The sequence below is a fragment of the Lepidochelys olivacea genome, assembly GCF_965140295.1.
Source record: "Lepidochelys olivacea isolate rLepOli2 genome assembly, chromosome: 5".
NCBI lineage: Eukaryota > Metazoa > Chordata > Testudines > Cheloniidae > Lepidochelys > Lepidochelys olivacea.
The window spans coordinates 78,130,523-78,158,261 of record NC_140415.1 but is presented as its reverse complement, the minus strand read 5'-3'; the positions used below and the strand labels follow the sequence as shown (position 1 = coordinate 78,158,261).

The following is a 27,739-nucleotide window of genomic DNA, read 5'->3' as shown; positions in this document are numbered from 1 at the left end:
GAAAATATATTTTGTACCATTCTGTAGTGTCATTATTGGATAATGGAATTCTAGAAGAGAATGTGAAATATATGACATGTTGACTTGCATTCCAGCACTAGGAATGCCTTCCCAGCAATTAGTAGTTTCTCAGAAGTGCTGGTCCCCAAGCTGTCAGGGTTAAAAACTAGACAGTTCAGTCATGCTTTGCTCCTCCAAGTTTTCTTCTAGTGTGCTTTTGCAAATATTGTTTACAATATTTTTGCAGAAAAAAAAGAGTGCTTAATTGCATTCTAATCCTAAACAGAGTACTTTTTCAGCTCTCTGCCATTTCAGTGGTCAAATATCAATATGGAGAAACATATAACTTGAGAATTATATTGGCTAGTTATGGAAGTACTCACATGCTTAAAAATAGGCATATGCTGAAGTATTTTGCTGAATCGGGGTGTCACTGCTTGAAGTCTCTCAAATGGATAAAGATCTGCCTCTCCTGTCCTCCTTCTACACAGCCTATATTCCATCCATATACAACTCCCATCACCCTAACCTCTCTTGTGTACTGTCCAAAGACTGCAGGAGGGGAGCCCCACTTTGGTAGGCCTTGTAAGATCTGTTAGGACAAGGCTTCCCTCCTTTTAGCCGTATACCTCCACCCAATTTAAATTCCTAAACAAAAAACTGTTAGAGATAAAATTAAAAAGTGTACTTCAGTAGAGTTCACCATACTCCATCCCCATCAAAAGTTACTTTCTTAAAAAAAAATTCTACAACTTCCAAAAAAATCCAAATATTAGACCAGTTAATGAACAGGGGATTTAACCATTTCTCTGCCATGTTATCCTTCACCTACCGTCTAAAATTTGCAACAAGTACTGTGTAGAAGTCAGACAGCTGAGATTCTTCTTTTTCCCCTCACTCCTTATTGTGAGAGTTATATAGTTTTTACCATCTTACTCAAAACCTTTATCAATTAGAATCCTGTAAAAGATTTACCATTTTCATTACTGTGCCAAGCGTAATGGAGGCTTGGGAGAATTCTTTAGATTCATTACACGATGTGTTATCCCCTAGGCATACTAGTTTTTTCTGATACCCACAAAATATTCACAGCTCTAACATCTTTTCCCTGAAGTAGAAGCAGAGTTATTAAACTTGCTCTTTGAGGTTGGGTCGGAGGATGTTACTTACCATTAAATATTTTCATCTTGGTTAACGTGACTGAACTTAGTGACATACTTACCAAAACTAGCCTCTGATCAAGACTGCTGCACCGACCAACTTTATAGGACAAGTAGCATTTGCTTTTACATAGTGTGAAGCAAAACAAATGCATGACAGAAGAGAAGAAAGTGTCACTGCATACAATGCACACACTTTCCTATTTCTTTCTTATTTGAGAAATTACCTGTACAATTTAAAGTTGGAAATTTCCACAAACAGTGCTTTGCTGGTTTCTTGATAAGAAGTGCGGAATTTCTAGATAAGGGAGACCATAAAATCCTTTATTATTTATTTAATTTTAATGTATTTATTTATTGAAATCCTTCCACTTGCCTGGCTGATACCCCAAAAAAACCCAAAAAACTATAGCTCCACATATGCATTAATGATAACTGAATCTCAGATACAGGCCTAGAAAGACATTCATACATAAAATTTAAATTAATATCAAAGGCCTCTGCTAAAGAGATTTGTCCTCACTCTCTCCTCGCATTAGCCTTTTTTTAAGCCCATCAATTTCAAGGACCTCGACTGTGGTGGAAATATTCTCAAAGGAATATTACATTAGAATTAAATGTTATTCTTGGCTGCATTTGGGGCTTGTTTTAAAGTTTGTAGAGGGAGCTCATCTCCAAATTAAGCGAACATTTGGCCAATTTATTTTTAATCTAGGAGAACATGACTAAAGATTTGTGAGATGTATCAAGAAAGGTACAGGCCTATATTTTCAACTACAGGGGCAGCACAGAGTTCAAAATGCATTACGCAACAGTTAACTATCCAGTTGGTTAAGGGACAAAAATAAGCAATGCGCATATATTCTCCCAGGACTAGCTTGGTGTATTCTGTTCTAAAATATTGAAATACAGGTACTAGATGATCTGGCAAAAAGAAAAGGAGTACTTGTGGAACCTTAGAGACTAACAAATTTATTTGAGCATAAGCTTTCGTGAGCTACAGCTCACTTCATTGGATGCATTCAGTGGAAAATACAGTGGGGAGATTTATATACACAGAGAACCTGTCTGGATAAGACTTCAAAAAGACATTATAAAAATCAGAGCTTTTTATTCTGTTGCTGTGTACAAGCAGCAGATAATTTTGCATACAAGAATCATTTAAATCACCCAGGTCATAATTCATCTTTAAACTTTTAGTCGTTAAAGAAATGTACTTCCATAATTGTTATCTTCATCTCAAATATATCAGCCCAGAAATGGATAGTCATTTCATTTTCCCTTGAGCAGTCTGAAGCAAATACAACTATTCACGTAGGGCTTGATCCTATAAGATTCTGAGCGCTACAGCCCTAATTCAACAAAGCACGTCAGCCCAGGATATAGCCCTTAAACAGATAATATTGGGCTACAATTTGGAGCCCTTTCATCCATTTCTGGTGGACTCTGCTCAAGTTCTAGCCATGGTTTTCACATCTGTGAAGCTAAATCAATCAGGGAACCACTGTATTCCTGGTAACAGATTTAGCATCTACTGTTATAAGCAGAAGAAGGTCACCCTCTATAGAAGAAGCAACCTGGACTTGTGCTACCAATCCCAGGAGACCTTGGAAGACATTTCTCACGTAAAAATATACATGATCACATTTTATTGTTTTCATCACACAGATCTATGGGTCCTCTTACTTTGTAACCTCTCCTTCCTCCTCTTCCTTCTGTGTCACTATCTTCTTTTCTTTATTCTTCCTCAGTTTTCATTTCATACAGGCCAATAAAGGTTTCAAATGAATAGTGTACAACTGCACTTTAGTACAGTGTAATATTAGGTGGTATTTTTTATTCATTTACTTTTTATTTCTTCCCCAAAAATAAATACATACCTTGAACTAAACTGAAACTTTAAAGGTTCCCCTTATAAGATTCCCACCTATTGTTGTCTGCTCATATTCAATGAAGTCTCTTTGTAAAGATATTGTACATCTGTTCTTTCTGTAACAACTTGGGCTACACAAGTGTCAACTTTCAAAAATGTCAAGACTTGAAAGGGGAACTTTACTCTTAGGAAGTCCTCTTCACATTTTCTACAGGCTTTTGTCATAGAAATTTGGCTAGATGTAAGTTTATCTAAAGAAATCTCCTCTAATCTTTTTTCCCCTATTGGGAAATATAAGCCCTATGATAATTGACTGCTTTGACCTATTAAGCTCAATGAACACAACACTATTAAACTTTAGAAAAAAAATTCTATATACCCTAAATATCAACACCTTAACAGCAACCAGTGAATATCACACACAGGAAGCAAAGTTAGATGTACAGAGGTGAAGATGACTAGGAGTACATTTCAAACAGAATGACCAAATACAAGGAAACTGAGGCTCAGGAGTAGGACTGGATTCTTTTATTCAGATAAATAATTGAATCAAAGCCACAAAAAAGAGCTTTGATAAAAACATGTTTGAAGCTGACCAACTCCTTTATTTTAAATAGGGTTTTCCAGAGGGTGATAATGTGAAAAAGATTTACCACTGCATTGGGGGACACAAGCTTGTACTTCTGATGCAAAGAAATAGGATATAGGAAAAGAACAGAGAACAGGAGGAAATGAAATCAAAAGTATAGTGAATTTATTCAAAAAGTGCCTTTGTGCATTTTTCCCACAGCTGTTCCAAAACATTCCTGTTTTTATTTCATCTGAAAGTTTCACAGTTTTGCTTCAGTCCTTTTCATATTTTATTTGGAGAGGGTGAATACCCTGCATTTGCCTGGGACCGCTATAGATACCAAAAGAGGAAGAGGGCTTTCTGCTGCCCACAAGTAGGCTTTGGTATTACTGGCCAGCCAGATTGTGAAACATAGCCGCATGGAGAATTTCTGTGTTAGCAAGTGTTTATATCCCACAAGAAAGGGTTCCTCCTGAGGTTACTTCTATCATTTGTGTATTTCCTTCCTTCAATAGGAACTCTGTGCCCCACTTGGCGTTTACAGATTAAGCCAGATTGAGCACTGGTTTAACAAAGTTTGATATTGAATTTTGCTTGAAATTACAATGGGAACAGTAGTTTGCCTTCTACACACAAACGCTTTCCACAAGAAAAAGCGGATAGTGGGGGTGAAGCCCATGGGAGAGGATAAGAGAAGGAATAAAGAGCTTCAAATACCCCTGCTAGATGTTTGATTGACAGTGTACTTTTCATAGAATCATAGAATATCAAGGTTGGAAGGGACCTCAGGAGGTCATCTAGTCCAACTCCCTGCTCAAAGCAAGACCAATCCCCAATTTTTGGCCCAGATCCCTAAACGGCCCCCTCAAGGACTGAACTCACAACCCTGGGTTTAGCAGGCCAATGCTCAAACCACTGAGCTATCCCTCCCCCCATATATAATTTATACTAAGCTCCTACCTGCGTAGTTAATCCTCCCCCAGACAGCCTATAAGCCCCAACCTACATGAGATGCCACAAATCACTGCCACCATCTTTTAAGTGCTACTTATTACTGCCATGGAAGGTTTCAGCAAGTCTATTTTTATGCTTTAGCATTGGCATCCCACTTTCTCACTCCAGCTACTCTCTCCCTTCCTCGTAAAGAAGCACTGTTAACCGCTGCTCAGCACACTCGTTCAGTCCTGTTTTCCATCACCATCATGGATCCCCCTCACACGCTCCCTTCCAGACTCATCACTGGCAACTTCAACCTCTGTGTCAGCACTCTCTCAGACGCTTATGCTACACACATGATGGGTCTCCTTTGATCTTTTACTCGACTTGGTATCCATCCAAAACTGCTCTCATAGAAACAGATTCATTGAGAGAGGTCAAATTACTCATCTCCCCATACTAGCATGTGTCAGGTCTCCGAGAAATTACTCCTAACCCAGAGGTCCCCAAACTGTGAGGCACGTCCCATAGGAGAGCACGGCTGGGGCCTGGGTCAGCCCACACAGGGGGAAGAGAAGGAGCTCCACCCAGCTCCGTCCCGTGCCTGCAGCCCTGCTCCCGGGATCCCAGCTGCTGGCATTGGCCCCTGACCAAGGCTCTGCTCCCAGCCCTGTCCCGCTCCCTGTTGTGACCCCAGCCTCAGTCCCCTTACTCCTGTCTGTGTCCCCCCTCCCAGAGCCATATCCCCTCTCCTGGCTCATGGGAAGAGGGGCGTGAGGTAAAAGGTTGGAGACCACTGTCCTAAGCCCTCACAAAATTGGACACTGGATACAGGCATAAAAAAAGATGCTGAAAAAGGAGACATGAATGCTGCCTGAAGATGGCTTCCCCAAATACTGATAGACTCTATAGGCTATATTTTGAAATAAATTGATGCATCACAGAAGTTTCAAATTTAAGAGAAAAACTGTATTTTATCTTAGAGATTCAGTTATTCAAGGCCTGTTGCTTTCAGGAGCTCTAAGTCACTATTAAACTCTTCATTGACACAGAGTATTAATCAAAATTCCTATTATCTCTTCCAGCTTGCTCTGCCCCACAATAGGCTTTCTAATAATTCTGAGTGAAAAAAGAGTGGCTCCTACAGCAGCACTCTTTTATTTAAAGAAGAAAAATGATGTCTTAATATTTCAGAGTTGTGATGTGAATCCTCAGGAATGATTCCCTTGTGCTGGGCAAATTTAGTTTTCCATTGGCCGATTTCATTCTCAGGGCCAGTCCTTATTTTCCATTCAATTGAGGGTTCCTAAACAACGAGGGCAATTTGGGAAATATGCAAAAGAGAAGAGCACAGAGATGATTCCCAGATAAACAACATATTAATCAACTTTAAAATGGGTATAGAGAATCCTTGTTTGAAAGTGGTTTATTCACATTAATTTGATTTGATATAATGAGGTTATTGTTTGGAAGCGGATTAAGCTAAGCCAGAACAAGGTACTCTTACTCTAGAATCAGAGTATCCACATAGGGAGCTATTCCAGAATTACTCTTGTGCTTTACATTCACACTTAATTTAATCAAAAATAAATTTTAAGACTAGACAAAACAAGCTATTTAGGGACCCCGTTCATATCTCCTCCAAAAAAGAGCTTTGCAGTGCTTTTATAGACATTCGCTAAAATGTTGTCTCTTACTCTGAGCTTCTGTTCCTACTCATTACTACAACTTATCTGCACTGTACACGTATCAGTGCATCTATTTTTACCATTGATGTTTAATTAGCTTCAATTTTCTGTTCAACTATATGCTTTTTTCATCCAAAATCCTAAAATTTCCTATCCTTGGATACTATTTGAATACAACGGTATTTTTAATCTGATGACTTTTCAATGAGATTGCTTAGTGCTGATTCACGTTAAATGTCTGACTGACCTCAGAGGAAGTTTTTTTTAAACAGGCCCTGCACCACATGGTATGTCAGCTTCCAATACCTAACTGAGTGAATGTGTTTCAGAGTAGCAGCCGTGTTAGTCTGTATCCGTAAAAAGAAAAGGAGTACTTGTGGCACCACAGGGACTAACAATGAAGTAAATGAAGAGACTAACGATGAAGTGAGCTGTAGTTCACGAAAGCTTATGTTCAAATAAATTTGTTAGTCTCTAAGATGCCACAAGTCCTCCTTTTCTTTTTGAGTGAATGTGAACAGAGTCCTGGATCTCAGACAGCAAACTAAGTTTGTGAAACAGAATGCCTAAATAACCCTGACTTACAGTGTGGTAACCTGGAGATCTCTGGGTCTAACTCCACAATGATTTTAATGGAGTTACTCTAAGAATGATTACTCAATTCCTATGCCACATATGATATTAGCCTTTAATTAAATATTGGAACTATGAGATGGAAAGCTGTCATAAATATAAAGGGAAGGGTAAACCCCTTTGAAATCCCTCCTGGCCAGGGGAAAGCTCCTCTCACCTGTAAAGGGTTAAGAAGCTAAAGGTAACCTCGCTGGCACCTGACCAAAATGACCAATGAGGAGACAAGATACTTTCAAAAGCTGGGAGGAGGGAGAGAAACAAAGGGTCTGTCTATATTCTGTCTTGGCCGGGGATAGACCAGGAATGGAGTCTTAGAACGTTTAGTAAGTAATCTAGCTAGGTACGTGTTAGATTATGATTTCTTTAAATGGCTGAGAAAAGAACTGTGCTGAATAGAATAACTATTTCTGTCTGTGTATCTTTTTTGTAACTTAAGGTTTTTGCCTAGAGGGGTTCTCTATGTTTTTGAATCTAATTACCCTGTAAGATATCTACCATCCTGATTTTACAGGGGGGATTTCTTTATTTCTATTTACTTCTATTTTTATTAAAAGTCTTCTTGTAAGAAAACTGAATGCTTTTTCATTGTTCTCAGATCCAAGGGTTTGGGTCTGTGGTCACCTATGCAAATTGGTGAGGCTTTTTATCCAACATTTCCCAGGAAAGGGGGGGTGCAAGCGTTGGGAGGATTGTTCATTGTTCTTAAGATCCAAGGGTCTGGGTCTGCAGTCACCTAGGCAAATTGGTGAGGATTTTTACCAAACCTTGTCCAGGAAGTGGGGTGCAAGGTTTTGGGAAGTATTTTGGGAGGAAAGACGCATCCAAACAGCTCTTCCCCAGTAACCAGTATTAGTTTGGTGGTGGTAGCGGCCAGTCCAAGGACAACGGGTGGAATATTTTGTACCTTGGGGAAGTTTTGACCTAAGCTGGTAAAGATAAGCTTAGGAGGTTTTTCATGCAGGTCCCCACATCTGTACCCTAGAGTTCAGAGTGGGGGAGGAACCTTGACGAAAGCCATGACATTCACAGAACAAAGTACATAAACTGGAGTGGAATATTTGCATTTAAAAACTATGCAAAATTTATCTATAATCTGGTCTAAGTGTTCAGTTCAAATATACACACTGTATTATCGTGAATAGTGCTGTTACTAATACTATAGAAACTGGAAGACACCTTGGAGCATTTTCCCAATAAAGCAGATATCTCAGTTAAGTCATTTTTCAAATGACTTAATTACTATACTGAACAGATGCAAAAGGTTATTCAATTTACTCCATGCTTATTTCATCCTAGACTACGGCAAGATCCAAAGCACAATGAAGTCAACACAAAAACTTCCATTGACTTCAGTGAACTTTTAACAATTATCTGGTAACTTCTGTATTAGAGATGAGAAATCAGAATGTCACAGCTATTTAACTCCATAATATGAGCCAAATTGAGTGGAAGTTCATCAACACTGCCCCAATTAAGCAGCCATCATCATCACTCACTATTATTCACTCTTAGTTTTCTAGATAACAGACCTCAACAGTGCCTCCATTCTAATTTGGAAGAAAAACCTGTAGCATAACCCTTCCTTCCTCCAACCACCCTCTATTTTTTTTTCCATGAATTTGTACATGTCAAGCCTGTAATGCCAACTAACAATTCAAAAGCTGAACAGAGAGGGAAGTCTGCATTATGTAGACAGCAGTGAGCTATACTGAAGTATGTTACTTTTCCTCCCCCTTTTTAAAGCATTTGTCCTTTACACATGCATATATACCAATAAATTAGTACTGGTAAACTATATTATATAGCATAATCTGTGCGCTTCAGCTATGCTAAAAATAAAATAAAATCTACAGCAGTTTCTCATGACTGTGTGTCCATGTTTTTTTCATTATACACTGCCATACCAAGGAACCACAGATGTTTTATTTTATGAGAGCACCTAACTAGCCTACGTGGCCTACCACACACACTTTTATATAAACTACTGAGAGCTAAGGAAAACTTCAATTCTTTTCCTCAAGTACAGTAGTTTGATATTGTTTGTGTACAATATAGTTGGCAGCAAAGCCTGGTCTGCTTTACATGTTTAATTACTTTTGCAATCTGCTGAAAGAAAATCTGTGTGATCTGCTGATCATAGTTTGCCGTTAATAGAGTATAACTGATGATGTGGCATCTCTAGGAACTTTAAAAACAGCTGCTGGAAGAGTTCCTAGAAAAAGTACTGTTCCTCTGAATTCTCTCACATGGTATAAATTTGGAAATTCCATAAGCTTTAAAGAGACCTTTTCCTTAGGACATCTACATGGTCTGTAAAAGAATGTCAGTAATTTAACATTTAAATAATTTTAGGCAGAACTTAAGATCAAGCTATCATTTTTTTTTCTTCCAGAAACTGTTGTACTGAAGATTATTTAAAAGGAACACAAGTAAAACAAAAAGCTTTACATGTATTTCCATAGAGCTAAAGATGACTGTTGCCAAGTATTTCAGAGGTTAAAGAGTACATACTTTTTTCTTCATAACACCCTACACGTTTATAACATGCAGTCAAAGCAAAAATAAATAAATAAATAAATATATATATATATATATATATATATATATATATATATATATATATATATATATATATAATATAAATTTTAGTTAGCTAGTATTTATATTTATGTGCCCAAGTTGGCTAAAGCATGAAAAAATACATTTGGTAAAGAGGTGGAATTTGAAACTTTAATGATTTCTCTTGCCTTGCTTAGCCCTCTAGAGACAAAGTTACTTTGAAAATTATAATTTTGGTTTAGTGTTTTTCCACCAATCGATAAAGATTCCTCAGCAATGTGATTAATGTAATAAAAGGGAAAGATAAGTTGTATACAAAATTACTTTTTTGCTATTAACCAATTATTGTTTTTGTAATAAAAAACATAAGGTTCTGTAAAGTAGCATATCTAAGCTTTGGCCTCAAAAAGACCAAACGATTTTAAAAGGGATATTAAAAAAGATCCCAACCGATATCTGTCTTTCAACTGTATTTTTATTTTGGACCAGGAAGATGGGGGGAATGTCAGCCTAAGCTGATTAAGCAAGTTCTCTTTCTGTCCTCCTCAACACTCATCCCACACCAGTGTGAACAGGAAAAAAAGGTAAAAAGCAGGTTCTTCAGTGGCAATAGCTCGTCTGAAGTTCTTCTTCCCAATGGCTTTACCTAGTGGCTCTCAAACTTTAGTATGTTGAACTTCATCTATCAAAGAACCTCTCCCCCTCAACCTACCTCAAGTTTACAGCCCAAATCCAACACCTTCCCTGCAGCATCAACAGACCTTGGTTACATAGAAAAAGTATTATTAGGTGAGAAAATAAATATAAACAGTCTTTAATTCAGCAGTTTGGTTGGTTTTTTTCTCCCAATCATCTATCTATTCCTTACCCTGGATGAAGAACTAAGTACAGTACTTAGCACCAGATCGCCTCATTGCCTGTAAATTTCAATCTTCTAACCACTTCAGGTCAGGAATCTGCATACCAAAATCTTAATTCACATAGTGTCACTGCTTGAAGACTAACACTTAACCACTGTGAAGACCAACAGGTAACTAAACAGACCACAGTTTACGACACACTAGCCAAGTCTGTTCTTTCGGTGCATGCATCAAGTATCCAAACAAGGTATCCAAATTGATTTGAATGTCTCAGCAACTCTCTTGACAAAGATGGAGTCTTGTGAAAAGATGCCTCACATATTAAAAGTAGTTTGTTTCTCTAGCCTTAACTATGAAAGTAAAAAGAGTTCATTACTTTTAACACGTTATGATGACAATTCAATATGGAAATGCAAAAATGGATAAGTGCCACACAAATTGGAAACAGGTCCCAGCGTGGTGCACTATAGTGAAAGCAAGAATGAGAAATCAGCCAAGAACCAACTTTGGGTGATGTAAGATATACATCATGGAGGATTGGCTCTGAATTGTTAAGTGTTTAAGGTGCTTCCCACTCAAAGTGGCTGCCATTCAGTGACAGCAAAGCAGTTCCCATTTGTTCAGTTTGTACTGGGATCCATTAGATTGTGCAATTAACACCATTAATGTCAGTCATGTAAAACTAATAAGATATAAAGTCTAACACGGGTAAGTAAACAACATATTTTGTATTTAATAGTTTAAAACATTTTAGACACTAATCTAAACAGCCCTGGACTATGCAAGTCTGACAGCTCAGCTTCAGTCAGAACATATCTCCCTACCATATTTTCCCATCCTTCCTTCAAATTCCACCCTCTACCCCAATGAGGCTGAGAATACATGTGTTTCTCATTATACAGAAGCCAGTATCTCCAAAGGAACATACCATGAAAGAATGTGTTTGGTCATTCAATTTACAAGTTGAGAAATAACACTTCTGGAGCAAAGGAAGGCAAGGAATAAGAATCCAGCAACTGATTTTCTATTTACTTCTCTCATCTTAGCTGTGGAAATTTCCTCAGAACCACTATCTGACCAGCTCCTGGAGAACAATACTCATCCATGTTATATAGCACAACATACAAACCCGCCTCCCTACAAATAAGGGAATGCACAGTCCCCTGTGAGATACACAGATCCCCAAATCAAAACTTCCCTCCATTTTCACTCTGATTGACAACTTGGGCACATAGAGAATATATTCTGATGTGTAGTCTGAGGGCTCTGAAAGTAAATATATTTGGTCTTTTTTCATAAGTTATGGCTATTTTCACACATGTTCTATATGCATATTGTTTTTTCTCCTTATATAAGGAGTTATATAGTTCAATTGTATAACAAAGACAAATTTAGAAGTTAAGAGGTCCAACCTGCACACCCTACCAAAAAAAACCCAAAAAACAGAGCAGTGCAAAAAGACTTTCTGGTAAGTTGTGGTCTAATAAATAATAGACTAAAAAATCTGCAGTCAAAATAAAAAGATGATTTTCAGTGCCATTAAGGACACCCTACTATTTCCCAACAGCTCTCCCACTCCACATTTTCCTACCAGTCTTGTTAACCGTGAAAAGAGTGAAAATGTCTATTAAAGTAGACTGTTGAGACCTTCCTCAACTGAGATCTGAGCCCTGTTGTACTAGGTAGGCACTGTTCATAAACATAGTAACATTATGTGACAGTTACAAACTGAATTCCCAGACCCAGTTTAGCGCTTTAACTACAAATTCATCTTTCCTTTCTAAACATCTCACTATTGGAGGCACCCCACAGAACATTTCAGAAATTTAGGATGTTAGCTTCCCCCCACCCACTCCACTGCTGCAAACATCTATAATAGAACAGCAAGGAAACATGGAAAGTAAAGGGGGGGAAAAAAACCACCCACGAGAAAGCAGCTTCTGGCCTGGAGCACTAACCCATTATCCCCTCTCCTCCTCAACAACATGACATGAGAGAACAGCAACTACCCTCACTATCCCAATGGCACGACTCCTCTGGCTGCGTAGTTCTGATTACAACTCCCACCATCTCTACGTGCCCAAATCTCCTCCAGGCACAAATAGTCATACATTTTCTCATTGCTCAAGTTGTGTGTGTTTGTGTGTGTGTGTGTGGGGGGGGGACGGACGGACGGACGGCTTCTTTAGAGTGCATTCTTGATTTAAAATGCTTAATAATCTAAACATCTCTGGTCCAATCCACTAATTGAGTTTTTTATTTCAGCTTGGTCAAGACTGAGCAAGAACCACAAGTCCAGGGGTAAAGTAAAACTTAACCAGCACCTTCTGGGAGGCGATTGGAGATCAAAAGTTTATTAATCTGAGAGAGATCCACTGCCCACCATTGGATCTACCAATCTGGTAAGAAAATATTACAACATACCATGCTTCATAAAATGACAGCGTTTATAAAAACTTTCCCAGATCGAAGGTTTTGTTTTATGCAATCCTTTTAATGGTCCAATTCTGCTACTGATAAAATGAATGGGAATATTGCCATTGACTTCTGCAGGAACAGGTCCCATCATTTTTAAAACTCAGTTAGTTTGGAGAGAATTTGTTAGGTAGTCCACAAGATTATTTGGGGGCAGATGTGCGGGACGGAAGGACACACCACAAAAAAAATTAGTTTAAATGGATATTATGACAAATGCTTGCATATACAAACAAAATTGTTGATTATTTTCATTTATTTCCCCTGAACCATCATATCAGTTTCACCCCGTTTCAGCATGCCTTAGTGATGGATCACCACTGCCCGTTCGGTGGGGATTTAATTCATGGTACAAAATATGACACCTTGTTACAACTGGACTTTAAAATGTGAAATACATTTATTTTTTATATTTTGTCTTTTTGCTACCTCGGTTGTTCGTCCACATGTTTAACACATTTCCAAAACCTAAGAAACTTTTAAAAATAAATAAATAAAAATCAAATAAGGCCAAATTCTGTGCTTTCAGTCTCTACAACTGTACCGTCCCACAGAATAGAAATAGGCCAATACTGCCTAAAAGCATTAGTTATGATTAATAAACTCAAATCTTATAACTGTATTTGTGAACAGTAATCAGTTTCACTCTTGTACTCCTCTATATTGCAGATGAAAAACAATCCTTTTTTCCATATTAAACAAATACATGACATAGATCTCTCTAAAGCAGTCATTGACATTGCTGATTATGTGCTGCCATCTAGCAAAATTTTTCAGAAGAATTTAGTTTATCCACACATACTTTCTGACAGCAGACTATTGTACCTGGGACCACATATTAAAACTTTAGAAGACTTTGTAAACGAAATACATCTGGTGTACGATACATGTTTTCTAATCTTTTTCTTCCCTCATTCTTTATTCTTAGAAATATGTTCAAACAAAGATCTTGTTTTCATGCAAGTTCATAGTCATCAATTAATGGCCAGATAAGGACAAGATATTGTTTCAATATAAGATCATCACTGCAAAATTAGACAAAAGGAGAGGATTTTCGGAGGGGGCGGGGGGAGATAGACAATTGCAGCCTAATGAATGTAAACACTGGAAGCATACTTGTATACACAAAAAGAAAAGGAGTACTTGTGGCACCTTAGAGACGATGAAGTGAGCTGTAGCTCACGAAAGCTCATGCTCAAATAAATTGGTTAGTCTCTAAGGTGCCACAAGTACTCCTTTTCTTTTTGCGAATACAGACTAACACGGCTGTTACTCTGAAACCTGTCATACTTGTATACAATGGCTACAAGAGTTTACAAGATGAAAGGCTTTCCTTCCTCCCACATAAATTTGTGTTTGTATTCTTATCACTCTCCTTTTCTCTTAGGGAAAAAGAGTGGGGGAGGGTAACATGCATTTCCTTGCACTAGATCAAAGAAGCATCTTATTCTCCATATTTCTACTCCTTCTCAAAAGTCCCTTCTCTCATCTTTCCACTTTGCTCCAACTTTCTACTTTCCTCCTCCTATACACTCCACTGTGCTACATGGAAATAAAAATGGAATTATCAAACCTATTCAGAGGCACATTGTATATTATGCAAAAAGAAAAGGAGTACTTGTGGCACCTTAGAGATTAACCAATTTATTTGCGCATAAGCTTTCGTGAGCTACAGCTCACTTCATCGGATGCATATTGTGGAAAATACAGAAGATGTTTGTTTTTATACACACAAATCATGAAAAAAATGGGTGTTAATCACTACAAAAGGTTTTCTCTCCCCCCACCCCACTCTCCTACTGGTAACAGCTTATGTAAAGTGATCACTCTCCTTACAATGTGTATGATGCACAAATCAGATGTCAAGAACTATAACATTCATAAACCAGTCGGAGAACACTTCAATCTCTCCGGTCACGCGATTACAGACATGAAAGTTGCGATATTACAACAGAAAAACTTCAAATCCAGACTCCAGCGAGAGACTGCTGAATTGGAATTCATTTGCAAATTGGATACAATTAACTTAGGCTTGAATAGAGACTGGGAGTGGCTACGTCATTATGCAAGGTAACCTAACCCCCCCCCCCCCCCCCGCCTCAGATGTTCTTGCTAAACCCTGGATTTGTGCTGGAAATGGCCCACTTTGATTATCATACACACTGGAAGGAGAGTGATCACTTTATATAAACTATTACCAGCAGGAGAGTGGGGTGGGTGGAGAGAAAACCTTTTGTAGTGATTAACACCCATTTTTTCATGATTTGTGTGTATAAAAACAAACATCTTCTGTATTTTCTAGAGTATGCATCCGATGAAGTGAGCTGTAGCTCACGAAAGCTTATGCTCAAATAAATTGGTTAGTCTCTAAGGTGCCACAAGTCCTCCTTTTCTTTTTGTGAATACAGACTAACACGGCTGTTACTCTGAAACCTGTCATTGTATATTATAGCATGCACAGACACCAATGGGGTTTAAGCAATCCAACGTGGCCATCATCAGAATGTAGAAATGGAATTTCAAGAAGAAAGCAGCAAAGTTGTAGGAGAGCTAAGCACATTGAGGAGTTGGGATCTAGTCTTGCTGCTATTTCTGCACATTAAGCACTCCTATTCAGGACAGATGCTTATTCATGTTTTTAACATTAAACACATGCTTAAGTGCTTTCTTGATTCAGGGCCTTAGTTGAGATTTTCTGGTGACAGACTAAGTCAACATTCATTTTTTGAACATAGCCATGTCAGTTACACAGGAGATAACTGCTTTTAATTATGAATTAGTTTCCAAACTAGTTTTGAAACTCTAATACTTTGAAGTCACACTTCATAAAATACTAAAAGATTAGTAAACAAAATGTCTGCCACTGTGTTTTAAACAAGTCTTGCTCACATAGAAGGATAATTCCACTCTCTCAAAAAGCATGGGTTTCCTTCTACATGTATAAAATACAAAAGTCAAATATTTGTTGAATTATATCTTTAAAACCCCATAAAATATTTGGTATAAACACAAAATTAAATGACCACACTGAAGACAGAACATTCCAGGCAACACTGCCATATCAAGGAGTTATCCTCTGGACACATTATGGTATACCTACACTTGAGCTTTTAGTCATATTTTCACTAATACAGTTGAATATTTTCGTGTAGACAGAACAAACACTTGCTCTTAGTCATGTTTAAAACCTAGGGCATGTCTTCACTGCAGCGTTAATTTGAGGAGTAATCCGAGGGCTTGTCTGCACTGGCAATTTATAGCGCTGCAACTTTCTGGCTCAGGGACGTGAAAAAACACCCCCGAGCGCAGCAAGTTTCAGCACTGTAAAGCACCAGTGTAGACAGTGCCCCTCGCAGGGCGCGACTACACAAGGCATGTTAAAGTGTTGCTGCCAGTGTAGACGAGCTGATTCCCATGCACACACAATAATCGCTAGCTCAAATTAAGTGATCCTTTAAACTTGAGCTAGCTGGTCCATCAGGGTAGGGGGCTGACACCCAAGCGGGACTGATACTCCAGCTAATAATGCAGAAAGGACTCAACTACTTTGTGCTGCGAATACAAACACTCTGAACTGCTCAAGTGTTGTGCAGAGTGACCACACTTACTTTAGCAAGGCTCACTTGAGAGTTATTAAACCAAGTGTAGATAACTTGAGCTAACGCTGTAATGAAGACAATAGCTAGTGTTGGCAACATGTCTTTGTGTTCTGTCTACACTAGTTAACATATTTCTAAAATTTAAAGTTAAAGCATAATTAAAAATTAGGGCTGCCAAGTGATTAAAAATAATCGCAATTAAGCATGAGTTTAAAAAAATAGTTGTGATTGTTGTTTTAATCACACTGTTAAACAATAGAATAATTGAAATTATAAATATTCTCTCCATTGTTAACTATATTTATTGTAATTACAACACAGAATGCAAAGTGTATAGTGCTCACTTTATATTATTTTTATTACAAATATTTGCACTGTAAAAAGATAAAAGATTATGCTCCCACTTGTAGACTGTACTAAGGAGCATATCAACATTTAGCATATCTGGCACATAAATACCTTGCAATGCCAGCTACAACAGTGCCATTTGAACGCCTGTTCTCACTTTCAGGTGACATTGTAAAGAAGAAGCAGGCAGTAAATGTAAATGAACCGGCCATTTGAACGCCTGTTCTCACTTTCAGGTGACATTGTAAAGAAGAAGCAGGCAGTAAATGTAAACGAACCAGTCTGTCTTAGCAACTGGCTGAACAAGAAGTAGGACCGAGTGGACTTTAGAGCCTACAAGTTTTATATTGTTTTGTTTTTGAGTGCAGTTATGTGGGGGGAAAAATTCTACACTTTACTCCTGGGGGAATTCTACACAAAAAAATTAAAAGTTCTGTACACTATATTTTAAGATTCTGCATATTTTATTTGTCAAAACAACACTGTGTAATCACTCCAGTTTCAATTATTTTGTTAATTTATTTCAAAACACCTGTCAGTAAGTATGGCCGTAACAATACAGAAACAAAACAAAACAAAAAAAAGGACCCTTATGATAACCTAGTTCTTATTTCTTTACCCCCTCCCACCGCCACCCACCTCAATCACTTTGTATGATTAAGTAGTGCATGCTCATGGGTTGGCAAAGAGAATTAGTAACTGCTTCAGCACTCTTTAGAAGGGGTGTGTGCTGTGAGGAGAAGGTTGGCTGACTGGGATTAGGAGCCAGACCATCCTTTGGAGGGAAGGAGGGAGAGGAAGGAGAATGTTAACAGTGAAAAAGTTCTCCTTGAGAAACGTTTAGGAAACAGGTTGAAGAAAGCTTTTCAAAACTTTTCTTTAAGTCCTTGATGTAGGAAGTTCTTTATTTGTTCTGCCCAGCCTCTGAAAAGCCCAGAGGTGACAACTGGAGTCTAAGTTCCCCTACAGGACTCTTCTAATCTATTACAACCATAAACCAACAGGTTTTTTTTAACACTGTTCTCAAACTCTGTCTGTTCAGATATACTAATAATTAAAGAAAAACAGCAACGTAATATCAAAAAGAAAAGGAGTACTTGTGGCACCGTAGAGACTAACAAATTTACTTGAAAAAAGAAAAGGAGTACTCAAATAAATTGGTTAGTCTCTACGGTGCCACAAGTACTCCTTTTCTTTTTGCCAATACAGACTAACGGCTGCTACTCTGAAACCTGTAATATCAAAAGGTAGTCAAAGCACTACATCTAATTACAGAAGTTAAATTCATAAAAATCTTAATGCAGATTAACAATGCCTGACACAGATTAGATACAGAAAATGCATCAGATTACTGGACCATGTACGAAACCAATTTTTGAAATGTTTGTATTTTTTAAAAAAGTTAATCACTTTAAAAAATTTAAGAGTACCAGACCTTACCTTAGAGCAATTTTGAAAAATCTGATTTCTCATATACTGCACTGAGGAGATAAATTTCCTCTGCCTCAGTCTAGTTCCCAGCAGGACATCAACATTATCAACTTAACAACCTGTCACAGAATCATAGAATATCAGGGTTGGAAGGGACCTCAGGAGGTCATCTAGTCCAACCCCCTGCTCAAAAGCAGGACCCATCCCCAATTAAATCATCCCAGCCAGGGCTTTGTCAAGCCTGACCTTAAAAACTTCTAAGGAAGGAGATTCCACCACCTTCCTAGGCAACGCATTCCAGTGTTTCACCACCCTCCTAGTGAAAAAGTTTTTCCTAATATCCAACCTAAAGCTCCCCCCTGCAACTTGAGACCATTACTCCTTATCCTGTCCTCTACCACCACTGAGAATAGTCTAGAACCATCCTCTCTGGAACCACCTCGCAGGTAGTTGAAAGCAGCTATCAAATCCCCCCTCATTCTTCTCTTCTGCAGACTAAACAATCCCAGTTCCCTCAGCCTCTCCTCATAACTCATGTGTTCCAGACCCCTAATCATTTTTGTTGCCCTTCGCTGGACTCTTTCCAATTTATCCACATCCTTCTTGTAGAGTGGGGCCCAAAACTGGACACAGTACTCCAGATGAGGCCTCACCAATGTCAAATAGAGGGGGACGATCACGTCCCTCGATCTGCTCGCTATGCCCCTACTTATACATCCCAAAATGAGATCCCAAATGCTGTCAGCCGTCACTTAATGACAAGTATCTCTGAAAACTTTTGAACATTATCAGATCTCAGATTTTTTGTTTTGTCCTGATAAATGCTTCCTGAAAAACACAAAACAGCATAAACAGTACTGTTTACTCAAAGAATCTTGGACAAGCTACAGTCCCTATTCAAATAAATACACTCTACAAGCATATGACTTGTAAATAAACATGGTCATAGTTCAGACTGGACATACACAATATGGGGAATTGGGCTCCCAAAATAAAAAGCCATTTGAGAAAAGCAGCTGGGAAACTTCTCTGCTTCCAAAAAGCATCTTTAAAACATTGGCTGGCGTTAGTAGTCTCAGATCACCTATGATGTATCAATACAGGGTGGGGAAAAAACCAAGTAAGTGACTACAGCATTAAATGACTGCAGACCTTGCTTTAAAAGCCTTCTGCAGTCCCGGAGGTGCCTTTAGTAAGTAATTAACTAAACATTTGCCCTTTCAGTTCTCCAAACCAATTTAACTATGTTAGCAATTAAAAATTACTATTTAAACAGATGTGACAGTTAATGTTTCTCTTTGCAGCCATAAAAAGAAAGTGTAAATTTCTACAACAAAAAATTAAACAGCTTATCTGAAGCATTTCAACTTGTGGATCTGTATGTGGTTTGGATTTTAAGAGAAGACAGTCAAACACTATGTTTAGGCAATACAATCAAACTAGTCCAATGCTGTCAACTTCCACTATCTCCTGAACATAGGACAGAGTGCTCCACCTGGTCGATTACAATTGCCCATGTAATTTATTTCAGTTTAGTTTCCCAGAAAATTATTTTATCTATATAGCTAATTTAAAATTTTGCTAAGCATCAGTCCTTTTTAAGATTACTTGTTTGACTGGTATTCAGCTTAGATTCTCTGCTGAAGTGACTGAAACAATGCACGTGCCCAAGATGGACAATGGTAAAGCTCCTCTCTTTGCCTGTAAGATTAAGATCTTAAATAAAAATAAATAGATTCCCTTATAAGAAATTCAGTGTCCCTTCCATTTTCCCTTTATAGATTCCTGAAAAACTTGGCCACTCATCAATATCTCATAATACTGCCACAAGATTTCAGAGCCCAGACTCTGTTTCTCCTTATTAGCTGCTAGCAAGATCAAGAATCTTCATAGTGTTCTCTCAAATAATCCACACATTTCCCCCGCATCACTTAGTACCTCCAGTAGTCTCCCATCTTACCTGTATTCCAGTACTTTGTTTAAAAGTGCTTTTTTCTTTAATTACTATTGTTCAGCTCTACCATCTCTTCTGTTTTCATTTTCTAGCTATATCATCCGATTAAGTGAGCTGTAGCTCACAAAAGCTTATGCTCAAATAAATTGGTTAGTCTCTAAGGTGCCAAAAGTACTCCTTTTCTTTTTGCGAATACAGACTAACACGGCTGCTACTCTGAAACCCATCATCCTTGAGTAACTCCAATATGGATTTTTTTCACTAACTCAAAAGATATTTCTAATTTAGCATGTACTAGTGCAATATCCATGTATTCTGTGGTAAGTCTTTTGCTTATTTCCCTAGTGTATAATAATGTATTATGTTAAATGAGATCAGGACCTTTCACAAAGACCTTTCACAGAATTTGTGTGGCTTGGGTTTCTTTGATTTCTGCCAACTCATTTTAGGTTGTATTATTTTTTATGATTACTGGTATGAATTCAGGGACTTCACAAATTCTTCTATGATCTCAAAGACAAAATAATGCAATCTATGATAACACTAAATGAAAGAATTGCCAAAATTGGTGTGGAACACACTTGTTTTCACCACTCATGTTCCCCATATTCATTAGTTATTTTTATTTGTGTGGTTCTACTTCGAAAAGTATCTGTATAAATTACACTCCATCAAAAATATGTTTCCTCCGTGTATTCAAAATCATGTCTACTTACTTTAGGACCAAAAATAAATTGGGAAGATTAGATCGTCAGTAAATGTCGAGTTCACCATTCATACAAACCAATGAAAAAGTATTTCTATCGATGGTAATCAAAAGGTACAGGTAGGCAACATAAGAAAAATGTTGCTTGAGAACTTAGTGTTTGATTTATCACTATTTGTTTTGTAAATGTTGACACTTGTGTTTTAACAGTTATAAAGCTTTTACGTTTTTGAATTTCAATGTCTACAGTCATAGTATAATTATAGAAAGCTTTTAAACTATTTGTTAATGTTTATAGATATTAAATTAGTGAGAGTCCCATTGTCTGATACCCACTCTCCTAAGTTCCCGCAACTGTGAAAATTTAAACTGATAAAAAAAAGTTTAAAATGCTTAACCCCCTAATTGTTTGCAAATATGAAAATTTAAATAAAAACAGTTTTAAAATAAATCAGTATCTGTTAAAATTATAAAAATAAAAATCTAATTCTGCCAAGCCTATTTGTAGTCCTTTTTATTCTTGTTAGCACTTTAGAAAGTCAACATAGCTGCACAAGCAAGCTGGATTCAGTTCTGGCTGATCCATAAACTCATCCAGAATAGTTAACTCTGTTCCAAACAACCTCATTTATACATAGTTAATCCTATTAGTTGAATCCTTACTATCAAAAAGAATCTGCAAGGAGGAAAGTACATAACATGACTTTCAAATCCAAGTTGAGAATTTACATGATTAGCACTTAGAAAAACAGTATCTTTGTACTCAAACTGCACAAAAATAATCTGTAGTCCTTTGGAAAATGTGGAACCCCCCACAGTGAATTGTTTAAAAACACGTTAGAGAGCAGAACTGCCATTCTGTTTTCAAGTACAAATTAATATTTTAGAATCCCAAATCTCAAGTGAGATAGCACACAAAGAGCTAAATCACTAAACAGATACTCATGTTTATTTTTCAATTTTATATAAACAGACTGCCTGTTCTGTCTGGTTCCTATCATGCTGAATATTTGGAAGTTAAAAGGATAGGTCTGGACCTAGACAGACTTAATCCAGAACCTATCCACCCTACAAGAAGTTAAAAAAATGCAAAACAATTCTATTTAATGGCCTGATTAAAGTCAGAGGGAGAGACAGCTTAAGCTTTAAGGCTCCTACCACCTGAGTGTATAATAGCGATCTGAGTCGGCAACTGTACCCAAACATGTGATCCCTTGCATCTGTGTCACCCCCTCTAAGGGCTTGTCTGCAGACATCTGACCAGCACAGCATTAGCAAATATCTATTCCTGAATAACTTACCATGTTGATACTGTACTCCAAAATAAGTAATTTTATTCCTCAATAATTACTCTGCTTCCAAAGCAGAGTAGTTATTCCAGACTAAAGTCATTTTTTTGCAGCATAGTGACAACAAAGGGGAATTATACCTATTAATTAATTATATCAGAATACCTACTGAAGAATATGTGGAATACTTATTGTGGGAAATTTCCCGCTTTATAGACAAATCCTAACTTCAACTATCAGTTGCAAGATAGGAGCCCAAATATTATGTCTCATGCTCCCCCTGCTGTCCGGCACATTCACAACATAGGGAATAAAATACCTGCAATCTGATTTTGTCCAATTTGAAATCTCAATAATGCAGGACCATTTAAAACTACTGTCAAAATATGACATCTTAAATTAGGGAAAAAAATTTAAAAGATTCAGTAATTTGTAACACAACAAAGAAGTAGAGTTTTTAGTTTTAAGGCAATTAATCCAAAAAGAATGTCTCCAGAAAGATGAAGGTCAATTGGCTACCTGTCTGAATTAAAGTAACCACTGAACTTTAGTTAATAATATCCTTATTTCCGTGTACATATAAACAAGGCTTAAGCATTATTTTAAGATACTGTGCATATTGAGAGAAGTGAGAGTAAAACATTAACCCTTCATTAGCTCAAACCCTTCATTAGTTGTCTACTGCATATCCCTGGGTATTGACTGAGAGCTTGAAAAAACTATTTCCCCTTCCTTTTGTCCTCAGCCCTCCTGTTTGAAGACTCAGAGGGAGGCAAGAAAGAGTGGGCTCTCTATTTCCATCAGGGAGTGAGTTTGGCTTCATATTATCAAATACTTACTTGACAGCAGCTTGAAAGATGTAGCCCCTAAAAGGTTTTAGAGATAACATGTGACTGAGAACCTGTGATGCTCTCTCAGGGCGCCCACAAGTATTGGTGACCTTGTGACCCCTCTGCCTTAGCAACAGAGACTTGCTGGAGCTAAACTGGGTGACAGCATCCTTTTACCCCAGTCTGTTAGGCCTCACTGACAAACTTCTCAGGACTCTGCCAGCCCTTACTTTACTTTGCAGGTAACACTTGTATCCCAGTTCCTGAGCCCCGAGAAGGCTGGACACTCAGTGTCATTGGACACTCTCAGTCATTACGAAGTCCACTGCCTCCAAAGAGATAGCATGCACACCAGCTTAGCTAAGTCAACAAAGAACTCACACTTCACTTAATATTAAAGTACTGAGATCTACTCAGGATAAAACAAAGAAGTTTATTCATAAAATAGAGATTTGAATGATACTGAGGCCTTGGCTACACTTGCAAGTTAGAGAGCATCAAATCAGCCCCGGGCGCCCTAACTCCTGAGGTGTCCACAGTGGCAAGGCACTTAGAGTGGCTGGCCTCTGCAGCTGGAGCGTTCCTGGTAATCCACCTCCACAAGAAGCATAGAGCTTTCTGCGCCCTGGCTGAAACCTGGCCCGGTTGTCAGTGTGGACTATATGTTGCCTTACTGCGATGTGATTAGCCTCCAGAAACATCCCAAGTGGCCACTCTTGTCATTGTTCTGACCTCTGCTACAGGCATGTGGATATCCCCTTTCAAAGCGCTGTTTCTGACAGCATGCTTATCTGCTCCAGGACAAAGCAAACCATTACTGTGGAATGCTGCTGCCACTGAGGCAGGCATGTGAGAGAGAGAGAGAGAGAGAGAGAGAGAGGGGCGTGGGTGGCGGCTGATGTCGGGGGTTTCCCCTGCCACTGTCTGAACTAACAAAACAGCATGCTGACACACTCTCTGCCCCTCAAAACACAGTCTCTCCCCCCACATATACACAACACCTCCCCCCCCATTCGAAAAGCACGCTGCAGCCACTTGCACACTGGAATAGCTACGACAATGCACTGCTCTCTGTGGCTTTGCAGGATCTGCTAATGTGGCCACGACAGTGCGCTTGCTGCTGACAGTGTAAGCGCACGGCAACGCTTTCCCTGCTGCTGTCTCCAAGGCCTGGTTTAACTCCCAGCACTCTACATCTGCAAGTGTAGCCATGCCCTGAGCAAAGATAGTGGAAACAGATATGGTTACAAATAAAACAAAAGTATACCATGCTTTGAGAGACTAAACAACTCTAACAGGCTAAAAATCTAGGTCTACGTTAATTTTCTCACCTATACCAACTTCTCAGTTACCAGTCCCTTCCAGGCCAGGATCCAACATACATGGATACAAAAAACACAGTCCTTTTTGTTCTCGGGCCAGGTCTATAAACTTACATCAATATAACTATGTGGCTCAGGGGTGTAGAAAAATCCACACCCCTGAGCGACAGTAATTCCGACCTAACCCCCAATGTAGCCATCGCTATGTTGATGGGAGGCCGTCTCCTGTTGACATAGCTATCACTTCTCGTGGAGGTGGATGAACTATGCTGACAGAAGCTCTCCCGTGGGTGTAGTAGTGTCCTCACTGAAGTGCAACTGCGTCGCCACAGCGTTTTAAGTGTAGACCTGCCCTCAGTGATGGATCGCAAAAGTGTCTTTTTGCTTCACTTTTTATTTCCCCAGAATTTACTTTATTTGTTTCCAGATGAACCCTTGGGGTTCAGACTCCAATGTCCTTCTATGCTGATTTCACATCCCCCAAGTCAAACCGGCTTTTCCTGATGAGGTACATGAAAATGGGGCTCTCGGTGTTGGTTCCACAATGCTGAATTTACTTTCGAAACAAGGAGATAAATACCTTCCCTCCTGTCTGGAAGAAAACCTGCTTCTCCCTTTGTTTGGCTACAGACTTGAAAGTATATCAGCAGCAAGTATCATAATTCCTCATATAGTGTTAATACATACATATCACAATTATATTAATGACCAGTTGGCTACTGGCCTTCATTCAACAAGGATAACAATACGTTAGATGTAGTGTGTTTGTCGGACCTAATAGGAGTTACTGTTACATGACAGTTACTGTTACATGACACCTTTGGCAGTTGGCACGGGGAGGGTCTTAGGGTCACTGAACAACAGCACCCTTTCTCTTCTCAGCAGCCTCAAGGGAGAAAGTCTGTGCTTTCCATTAGGACATTACCGAGAACATCAGTGGTGGAACCCTAATCTTTTGTTAACCTTAATCAGGCTAGCTCCATCTAAGGGCAGCATTTCAATCTGCCAGAAGCCAAAGGGATGCACGTAGTTTTTAAAAACTGGAAGAAACTGTTGAACCTGCCCTTACTTTTAAGGCACAGGGAACACCCAACAAAATTACAGTGTCCATCAGGTTAAACACCACTCTGAGCTACGCAGAAGGGCTAGTACTCATTGCTGTTGGTTACAGTTACTTGGATCAGGATGCGCAGAGCCCACTAGAACCCATGGAGCCAGACAACTGCAGCCCATGAGACAACATCTCCACCCGCCACTTCTCAATCCCAGTGGTGTCAACGTGAAGGTGTAACGTGAAGTTTACACCAGCCTTTGTCCACTCAATGAGGGTGACAGAGGCAGGACTTGGACCAAACATTTCTAGAGGCTTATAAATAGGACACTACCAAATTCACAGCCATGAAAAATGAATCACAGATTGTGAAATCTGGTCTCCCCCCATGAAATCTGCCAGGGAGAAGCAGGGCTGGGGGTGCCCCACCGGGGACTCCTAGCAAGCACCAGACTCCAGCTGCTGGTGGAGGGACCATAAGGCCAGCCCTGCCCTGCCCTCCCCGAAAGCGATTATGTTCCCCTTCAAACCATGCAGCCCTCATGTCTGCACAGCCCACTGCTCTCCAGCTACCCAGTTCTGAAGGCAGCACCTCCGTCACCAACAGCACAGAAATAAGGGTGACAATACTATGACCTACAATAGCCTTGCAACCTTTTGCGTCTGGACCCCCATGGTTATAACACTGTGACATTTCAGATGTAAATACCTGAAACTGTGAAATTAACTATTTTTAAAAGCCTATGATCATGAAATTGACCAAAACGGAACATGAATTCGGTAGGGCCCCTACTTATAAACACCCTGGGCACCATGGGCCACACTGCAGGGCTACTGGGGCCTCCTCTGACTGGTACTGGCCAGGCTTTGAGGGGCCACAACATACCTGATCCCAGGGCTCCTCTGACATGGGTGATGAGCTAAAAGCCCAAGAAACAACTCGCCGCAGCCAGGGACCCCCCCATCCACGCGCAGCCCGGGACCCGCCCACCCCCAGCGCTCTCCCTCCGCCCCCCAACGGGGAGCCACATCCGCCCACCAGAGGCGCCCCGGTTCTGAGCCCCAGGAGGGAGCAGCCGGGAAACCGCCGGCGAGGGCCACGTGCGGCGGGATAGGGGCCGCGTGCGGACTCACCTCATTGTTGAGGTTCAGCACCTGCGCCATGGCGGCGGCCGCAGCAGCCCACGCTCTTTCCAAAGACAACCACGAAAAGAAACTGCGCGCGTGCGCACCGCTCTCAGCGTTGCGGAAACGCTCTAGATGGCGTCTCGATGGTGAGGGACAGTCTAGGTGCCGACTCGCTGGTCGCTTGACCCACGCGCGCCAGGGTGCCGGGGGCAGAGCTGGGGAAGTTGGGCTGGGTGCCCTGCGGGGCGGCCGCGGGGGCGGGAGAGACTTTTCCTTTGTTTTTCAGGGACTGCAGCTTTTGGGCGGGTCGGGACCTTTTATACCTTGAATAACGGAGCTTTGTGATCGAGCCCGGAGGAGCCCCCAAGCAGGCAGGGGAGGGGCGGGTCTGTGTCCAGATCCTCCCCCTCTCACGTGTGTGTGTGTGTGTGTGTGTGTGCCGGAGCTGGGCACAGGGTCCCCTCACGCCCCCCCGCCGCCCTGCACCGGGATCCACGCTCGGGCTGACGCTGGGTCGAGCCCGTGCTATTAGGCCTTTCCCACGGAGTGAATTACATCCACAATTTGATGGTAGTTGCTGCCTTTGTAAGGCGAACATATAACGATAATAGAAAAGTAATAAGAGCATAACATGCAGAGTGGCAAGTTTCTTGGCAATTGTTCAATCTAACCCTGTAAAACAAATATCCCTTCCTCTAGATTCACTGCATCTAGTCCTTGCTGCTTTTTATATAATAAACAAATTACATGTTTAACGAGTTTTTTAAAATGACAAAATTATAAACAAAATTAATCGGGGAGCCACCCAGTCACCCCATGTGTCTGAGTTTCATTATGCTCAACAGGGTTTGAATTTTTTTTTACCAGATATGGAATTGAAAATTTAAGTTTTTACCTAGTCTACAGTATTTTCAGGTACTGCCTCCCTCAATATCTGAAAGAAATTTGGTAGCATGGGGAAAGGAATTGGAATAAAGGAAGAGTTACTTTTGGTTTAATTCAAATGTAAAGAGGCTTGGCTCACTGCAAAGTAGCCGTGAGCACAGTTTGAAATTCAGCTAATTGAAACTGCACAAGAAATCTAAACAATGTTAATAACAGAACAATGTATTTATTCTCCATTCTCTTATTAAAAAAAAAAAGTTGAATACGTTGTTTTAAAATTGTGCAGAGATCAAATATGGGAAGTTTCAGCCTAAAAGGAGAAAGTTATGAGCGAGTGAAAGTAAGTAGTTTCAATTATACTACTCACATGCGTAAAGTTGGAAAGCAGAATATGCAATGTACAGTAATTAAGGCCTCGACCCTGTAAAGATTTACATACAT

At 39.5% G+C, this 27,739-nt stretch overlaps 1 protein-coding gene across 5 annotated transcripts in view; it reads right to left on the bottom strand.

Moving 5' to 3' along the window:
* SRFBP1 (serum response factor binding protein 1) overlaps positions 1-26,570 on the bottom strand; it is a 129,472-nt gene extending 102,902 nt beyond the window's left edge. For 4 of the 5 annotated variants that reach the window (XM_084629690.1, XM_084629692.1, XM_084629693.1 and 1 more), the window contains exon 1: positions 26,420-26,484. Coding sequence is in view for 3 of the 5 variants with exons in the window: in XM_084629693.1 (XP_084485819.1) it covers positions 26,420-26,424 (5 nt within the window). In the remaining 2 variants the exon portion in view is untranslated. Of the gene's footprint in view, positions 1-26,419 lie in introns of all 5 variants that reach the window. The other variant, XM_084629691.1, reaches the window with a different exon arrangement.
* Positions 26,571-27,739: the final 1,169 nt, after the last annotated feature.